This window comes from Octopus bimaculoides, chromosome 9, assembly GCF_001194135.2.
Source record: "Octopus bimaculoides isolate UCB-OBI-ISO-001 chromosome 9, ASM119413v2, whole genome shotgun sequence".
Taxonomy (NCBI): Eukaryota; Metazoa; Mollusca; class Cephalopoda; order Octopoda; family Octopodidae; genus Octopus; species Octopus bimaculoides.
In genome coordinates, this window is record NC_068989.1 from 76,019,432 (window position 1) to 76,028,239 (window position 8,808).

Consider the following 8,808-nt stretch of genomic DNA (forward strand, 5'->3'; position numbering starts at 1 on the left):
TATATATATATATATATATATATATATATATATATATATATATATGTAAGTATGTAAGTATGTATATATATGTTTGTGTGTGACGTGACCGACCAGAGTATCAGATGTTGTTACACATCGCTGGTCACAATGCGCTTTGCATCGTTTTGGCCTTCGAAGGACGCCACCCCGCTGACTACACGAACAGGCCAGTGTTCCCACCCCTGATTGAAAGGAGGACTGGAACAACGTGAAATGAAGTGCTTTGCTCAAGAACACAACGCATCATCCGGTCTGGGAATCGAACCCCGATTTAGCGATCACGAGTGTAACAGCCTAACCAGTTAGCCTAACCAGTATACGGCGAGACAGAGGGAGAGGGAGATAGAGAGGCATACAAGCACACACATACATGTGTATGTATTTAGGTATGTTTGTATAATATGCATGTATGCATGAATGATTTTAAATTATGTATTTCGATTAAATAAACTAATTTCGAACGCTAAGCTCAAAATGTTGAATTCTGGTGTTTGTTCTTCATGAAAATACCTTGCCAAACAGGAATTTGGAAATCCCATTGCTTTATCATAAAAAAATTCGAATGGCAAAATGGAAACAAGTTTCGTAGTTGACTTTCTACAAAGGTAGGCGGCTTAAAAAAAAATAAAGTAGATGTATATACGTAAAATAATAATGAAAAATAAGAAATTGCAATAGTTGTACATTGTTTGAAATTGTAATAAACTTCATGCTCAGCCTAGCATAAGCTATCATACAAAAATTTGCTATGAATTTTTATTTCATTCGACTTATACAATTTTTTTTTCATATTTTTATACTAGTGGTTTCTGATTAAGCCACAGTATCAGCAATTTTGAGAGATGAGGTAGGTTAATCGATGCCAGTGATCTCAAAACTTAAATGACACTTTACTTTATCGATTCCGAAAGGATGTTGGGCAGTGTTGATTTCAGCAAGATTTGAACTCCAAATATTAAGCGTCCGAACAAATCTCTCAAAACATTAGGGTGGAGCGTTTTTCACGATCTTCGATTTCGTGATGAGGGTAGTGCTGAATGGGCATCAAAATAACTGATGTAAAATCTTAGAACTCTGCTAGAGTATTTTCTGTCTCCAAAAGTCGGTGAGCTGGCAGAAACGTTAGCACGCCGGGCGAAATGCTTAGCGGTATCTCGTCTGTTTTTTTCGTTCTGAGTTCAAATTCCGCCGAGGTCGACTTTGCCTTTCATCCTTTCGGGGTCGATAAATTAAGTGCCAGTTGCATACTGGGGTCAATGTAATCGAGTAGCCCCCTCCTCAAAACTTTCGGGCCTTGTGCCTAGAGTAGAAAAGAATATCCCCTGTCTCCACAAATGGGATCTTTTCCTTTCGGCCGGCACATAGAAAAAATAATTTTTTGTAACTAAACACTTTCAAATTTCGTATACTGGTAGAATGTGTCATTTAAAACATCATTTACTATTGGCGTTTTTAAGAAAATCCTTTATTTTCGAAGTTATTTCGTGTTAAAGTTGTCGTATTTCGGTAATTTCAACAAATGCATTAAAAATGGAAAGGTGAGGAAAAAGAAAAAAAATAACAACGCCTCTGTTTATCTATTAGTTATAAAATGCAGTTTTCATTGCATCTTCTTCGGGTAACTTTTAAATTACTCTAAAATATGACTGCAACATGTTTTTTTTTCCTGTTACTTCATCTTCTGCCTCCACTAAGAGGGATGGGGGTGTACTGTAATTTACATCTACATGAAGAATTTTCTGAATTTGATAAAGTACAATATTTACGATATTCTTGCATATTTTGAGACATATCCTTCTTTTCTTTTTTGTTAGACTTAAGAAAAAAATACGTACCTCAGTAAATTTTCATGGCAACGTAAACAAACCAATACGTGTTGTCAAGCGGTTAAAATGGGCAAACACAGACACAAAGACAACACACATACGCACATACATATACTTTGGGCTTCCATACAGTTTCCGTCAATCAAATTCACCCACAGGACATTGTTTGATCTGGAACTATAGAATAACTCACTTCTCCAAACTGCCGCACAGTGAAACTGAACCCAAAACCAAGTGGTTGCAAAGCAAGTTTCTTTGACACACAAATATGTCTGTGTCTAACGAAAAGGATTCTTAGCTCGTTAAGAAGATTAAGATGATTACTACGAGCTAAAGGTGACATAGATATTCGAAAATATAGAACATTATGCAAACAATAATTCAGAATGATTTATGCGTAAGAAGAATGAAAGTACACACGAAACTATAACGTCACTGAGTCATAAAAATACATAAAAAACGAATAGCCGTCCATAGAAATAAGTTTGTATTTACAAAGGTGTGTCAGAGTTTGTATTCAGAAAAATGAAACCACTCATATTCATCAGAATGTATAAAAATTATATTTACAGAAATGTCCATGAGAAATTTAATAGGAAGTAGACAATAGTCTTTTCTACTCTTGGCACAAAGCCTGAACTTGTGTTGGAGGGGCGCAGTCGATTAGATCAACTCCAGTACGCAACTGATTTTTAATTTATCCACCCCGAAAGGCTGAAAGGCAAAGTCGACCTCGGCAGAATCTGAACTCAGAACGTAAAGACAGACGAAACACCGCTAAGCATTTCGCTTGGCATGCTAATGTTTCTTATTTCTTTATTGCCCACAAGGGACTAAACATAGAGGGGACAAACAAGGACAGACAAAAAGATTAAGTCGATTATATCGACCCCAGTGCGTAACTGGTACTTAATTTATCGACCTCGGCGGAATTTAAACTCAAAACGTAACGGCAGACAAAATACTGCTAAGAATTTCGCCTGGCGTGCTAACATTTCTGCCAGCTCACCGCCTTATGAGAACGAGGCATTTTTTCTGTTATTTTCGAAGTATTGCTGTTGTTGCTGTCTGATGGATTTTTCCCTGTCCTATTTCCTCCACCACTTAGCACAAAGAGCTATCAAATTAGTCTTAAGCAATAAGATTTTCTATTCTATTTTGCCTTCCTTTCTACTCCCGAAGGAGGTAAAATTCCAAGATAGCTTTGTAGTCTTTGGAGCTCAAAATGAACCTGTATGTACATACGCCTCGCACGACTACACGTTGTTTGCTAACTCGGCGCTAACAACTGTTTATATGGTGCCTTGAGGATGATGTCAAGTCAAGGACTAAGCTTCATTGCGAGTTATTTAGCCGTGTCTTTTCTATTGCGTCTTCCATTTACTGTCCAGTTTATGGATAGCAGTGTCACCCTTCAGTTCCATCCTATTTGCCTGTCTTAAATATTTGTATGCTTTTACTTTCGTAGAACTTAGTTTGTTCGATGGCACGTAATCCTTTCACAACTCTGTTTTGTTTAATCTCGCTTTTCTTCTTGCCCAGCTTTCGATAATACCTCAGACGAGAAGGTAATGTCTTTTGTAACATACCTCTTCCACATTTTCTTTTTACTTGACTTACTCCTGAATAGCGTTCTCTCTGACTCACACCGCTGGCAAAGCTGCTTTTTGTTGTAATTGGTTTTGTTATAAATATTATGAGAAACACCGCTTTTTGAATTCGCATTTGGTAAAATATGAATGCATGTTTACAATAGTGTCTGCATATTCAAATGCCATGATATTTTCCTTTCCTATTAACATTTTAGTCTGTGCTTTGGTTTACAAAATTATCTTCGGTTTCATATTCGTTGCTATCAGGTTTGTAACGAGCACTTCTTTCGGCTTTCCAAGAAGAATTCATAATGCAATTCGCTTGTAATCAATAGTTTGCGAAAATATTAAAATATCTAAATAACCTAAACAAACTATATTTCCAATCTACAGTCATGAGCTGGATTCTCAAATACCCCGAAGCCGAGACAAATTTTAAAAGAGCATTTTCCTGTAAAGTGCAGTTTAATAAAACCAATTCGATGACACAGTCAACTCTGTTGTAAAGATGCAAATCAAATCTCCGATTTGAGAATACATTCCTCCCTTCCTCTCTCTCTCTCGCTCTTCTTCTCACCGGTCCTAGAGGTTTTTTAAACTCTCAAATACCCTAATCTTTTTGAGACTACGCAATATAAGTGCAAACAAAATACTCAATATTGAATATTAACTCAGTTACGTGTTTTTGACAAGGTGAATTGCTCACGTTCAAAGCTTTACACAACACAACGCGTCACTATTATTAATACGCTTACAAGTTCTACTGGGAGTTTTCTTTTTGTAATCACGATTGTACTTAACTTTCATGTGTCAAAACAGAAAACAGCTTTTTGTTATTCATCATGAAGAGTGGTCTTGGCATTTGAAATAGAAGAGATTCTTGTACTGGTTTTTAGAGATTAGCTCTTTTATATTATTTTATAATCCACAGGGAAACTAAATATGTATTTTCTCTCTCTGGTAGAATTTCTGACCAGCTGTTTTGTTGCAGACTCAGTTCAAATTTCGTGAAGCCTAATTTGTGATGCTATTCTATTCCTAGTTGGGACTATTTACGTCACCTAACCCAAATAACTGGAAGAAATCTTCAGTTGGGACCAGTTCACCGCAGCTGTAGTCGATAAGTGATCACAGAAGGAACCCTTCTGTGAGTGAAGGTTTGTTCAATCCACGCTGCCCCACTTAGGTGAAGCGTACAGGCTAATGGGAAAAACACTAGTGACTCTGAGATACCTAAAAAAGATGCAGGAGAGTTTCCAATATTGGGATATTACAATTAGAAGTGATTGCAATATCCTTAAGTATATCGTACCGTTTCTACGTGAGGCAAATTATCTCTGCTATTTCTTATAACAGTATGTGATATCCAGCTATGTGTATCGAGAGGTATAGGCTGGGATGACTTGTTCTCAGGAGTGTACCCTAATTTAATTGAAACTAAGATTTTGAAATGACATGACTCTCCATTAAAGGTATACGACATTTTATTTTCAAATTAAATCATGTTTGAGTCGAGTAAATAATTATCGAAAAAGTTTTATGCACATAGTCATTTTATTTATATTCTTTTCAAATGGTTATGACGTACTATGATTGAAGTCTTAAACACTTTTTCTCATTTGTAAGATTCTGCTACGATATCAAACAGATTGATGGGTGAAAATGGGCGTTTTTAAGTAGTTAATAATATCTTTATATTTTCTTTCCCTATTTATAAAATGTAGCAATGAGTCTAATTAAGTGTGGTGAGTGTGTATGGGTATCATGAGTAAGAAACACTACGGAATTTAATGAGTCATATTGTTGTTCAATTGATTGAAATTCAGTTTATGAATGTTGTATAATACTGCTGACTATTAATAAATTACTGACTTTCTAATCAACCGTTTAACATTATCGACTCGTCTATAACTGTCAGCATTTTGCATATAACCGTTAGAATGACAGGTGAAAAGAAATATCCAGGATTATTCGCTGCATGAACACTTAATAGTGAAGACATTGCTGACAGTAAAACAATATAGTTTAATTAAAATAAAAATCCACCCTTCATAATGAAAAGAAATCCTAAATCCTTGCTTCTGGTAATAAAAAGAAAGTCGAAGCAAATCCAGATTTCACACCATGACCTCGTGTTTAGGGTGTAAGGCTCGCGATCATTAATTTCAATTCCTGGACCAGGCGGTGCGTTGAGCAAAGCACATAATTTCATGTTGCATATATGTGTTTGTGTTTCTTTCACGCTGCTTGACTACAGTCTTGAGTTTGTTTTCTATAACTTAGTGGTTCGGCAAAAATCCTGAGTAAGTGGTTACACTTTTATGAATTTTATTATAAATTTGACTTTGCTTTCAGTATTGAATCCTCCCGTCAGTAAATGTTCTGCTTTGAGTCCTAAAATTGGTTTAAAATAAAACCTAATTTATCCTGTATGCTTGATTTATTTTCTCTTTCGATACTTTTTACAGACTCTGGTGATGACCCTGACTCTGAGGAATCTATTAGGTATTCAATATGCAAACAGAAATATCCAAGGAAAGAGGACTGTTATTTGTAAGTTAATTATTTTCGACTGAATTTTTTTCTCCCCAATGAAAAAGTTTGCAAACCTCATATAAGAGTTATCTTCATTGATTAGTTCAAACAACGAACAATTACCAAAAGTAAATATAGCTTACTCTAGAAAACTGGGGAATGACTTGCAAATAAACATCTTCTGATATAGACCTAAATCCACATTATATTAGAAGGAATTGTGTTGCTATAGCACTGTTGTATCGCGGAGACTTCTTTGTCATGTGGGATACCTCCAGGCGTTTATGATCACGGATCTCTTTGCCAAAGTCTGAAGAACCATGATCTATCTTGAAAAAATATAGCAGCAGTTTCTTGTTGCTTCTTACGTGCTTACTTTTGAACTGCAGGGCCTATTTAACATTTAGGAAGGGCAACAATTTTACGTGACATCGTGGTGTGTCCTGGAAAAGATGGACCTGTGTGTCATGTCGAGAGGCCCGGCGTTCTCCGAGTCCTGTATGGCTTAGCCTCAGGACTATTTTCTGTTAGCTGCAACATAATTGGGGCCCTTGACAGGTATTGTCATAACGGGCCAGAACGAACATTGGAGTAGTAGCGATTAAGAGGTAACTGCATACGGCACAAAAGTCCTGAACAGGATTTTAAGCCTAACCAAGAGACGCAATTTAATGTCGAATAGCCGAATACAATATCGTAACAATTGTGAAATACTCATTTCGAGTATTTAACGACAATATAAGGCTTCGAAAGGCAGTTGCTCCCGCGAACCAAAATAAAATTTGGAATTTGCGAAGGGTAACAGAAACAGGACAGTGGAGACATACAACAGACCAAACGAAAACAAACACGGCGGGTCGTTAGTCCAGACGAGGTAAGGTAGCGAACGCTGGAGGAATATTGTCTTTGACAAAACAAAAGATAGACGAGGAGACAGATAAAATGCGTCTGGTCTGTACGACAGACTGAAGGAAAAGAAAGATGATCACGCGAGGAAAAGAAAGATGGACGATGGTCACGTGTGCGCAACGAGAGTGAGACCATCGATTGGTGGAAAGAATCAAAGAATTGAAAGTAAATGCTTAGTCAATATCTTTATGTACTGTTTTCTGTTCGTAAAATTTATGACATTGAAATCTTCGCCTTTCGTCCCTCCGAGGTTTTGAAATTAATAGTACCAGTAACACTATAGAATCGATTCAGTCAAATGTATTGTAATAAAGACAACTAACATTTTACTTATTACTATATGTCAATGTCTTAACTACTAGGGATTCGGGTATGCTTTTCGTTAAAAACTAAAGACATACGAATAGAAAGAAATCCAATCAGATACTTTTGTAATTTTGCAATGATGGGAATGTTGAATCATATTCCTATATATATATATATATACTTTTATGCTATTGATCGAGGCAACCAGAGACTTTCAAGATGTACTGACGAGCGTCTAGAAATTGCAGGCAGATATTTTTTAATCACTTCTTATAAAGGAAGGACACTGACTAATGTAGTTTTGATATTTTGGTTTCTTTCTTCCTATCTTTTAATTAGTATGGAATGCACTGGACATGGCTCGCTATAGGGCTTCTGAGTCCATATGAAGCAAGGAAGATATTAAACCAGATGTCTAGCCCTACTACTTGCCACAAAATAGATTCCACTAAAGGCATCGAAGGTGCCTTTTAAACCTTTTAAACCAGGACTGGTTTGAGGCTATCGCCAACGTAGGTCACGGAGGAATTTGAATTTAGAAAGTATAGACCGGGAAAAATACCGTACAACATCTGGTCTAACGTTCTTACTGTTCTGTCAATTCACAACTCAGAATTCATGCCTTCCTAATTGACTCTAAAGTGATATAGTGCAAATTTGACTTCTTGGGATTTACACTCAGAGACTGAAGGATGGGGACAAATACCATGAGGTATTTTATGCAATGCAATAGCGACTCTACTAGCTTGCTGCAACATACGCACACACACGTACAAAGAGTCATGCACACACGCGCATACAGACAGGACACAAGCGCACACGCACAAACCAGAGGATGGTTATAACTGAAATGTTTTTGATCCTAAGTAGGTTCAGCAAGGACTAATTTGGGGAACAACAACGTTAACAACGACTGTTGCATTTAAGTGGAAAATATGCAAGGCCACATTACAAAACGACACTTGCCCTACAATTCCGTAAGTTATTGAGTCACGAAGTAACTTTTTAGTGCAGACCGGACAATAATAATCATAGGCGTTGCAGTTTCAGTAAGGATGAATTCAAGTGGAAAAAAAGAGTTAACTTTAGCATTGTTGGCAATATTTTAGCTGTTAGTCAGTTAAAGGCAAAGTAAGAGATTGAAAAGAATATTAAATAAACAAATACACTATTAGGACAAAAAGTACTAACTGGATTTAAATTCTCAAGAACAAAATCGGACTGGTATTGTATTCGGCTGGCATCACAAGCTAATTGCATATGTGCGTAAATTAGTTACCTATATTCATTGTATAGAAAAACTACGAACAGCTAACATACATACATACATACATACGTACATACATACATACATACATACGTACATACATACATACATACATACATACAGGTTTATACCTGTAATTATTGGGGCCTTGGGATATGTAACACACAAATACCAATCTTGAGAAATTAGGTCTCTCAAAACCAAAAAGGAGAAAGCTAATTTGAAGACTACAGATCCAATCCATCACTGAAACTGTAAAAAATTTGTAAAACGTCTTCAGAAGTTTATCATTTAAATATATATGGGCTAGTCTGAATATGTAAGTATATGCTTGAGAATACATACATAAGAC

At 36.3% G+C, this 8,808-nt stretch overlaps 1 protein-coding gene across 2 annotated transcripts in view; it reads left to right on the forward strand.

Annotated features, from left to right (window-relative positions):
* Positions 1 to 8,808, forward strand: part of LOC106868254 (uncharacterized) — a 36,096-nt gene that overhangs the window by 9,347 nt on the left and 17,941 nt on the right. For both annotated transcript variants that reach the window (XR_008264926.1, XM_014913425.2), the window contains exon 4: positions 5,908 to 5,992. Coding sequence is in view for 1 of the 2 variants with exons in the window: in XM_014913425.2 (XP_014768911.1) it covers positions 5,908 to 5,992 (85 nt within the window). In the remaining variant the exon portion in view is untranslated. The remainder of the gene's footprint in view (positions 1 to 5,907; positions 5,993 to 8,808) is intronic.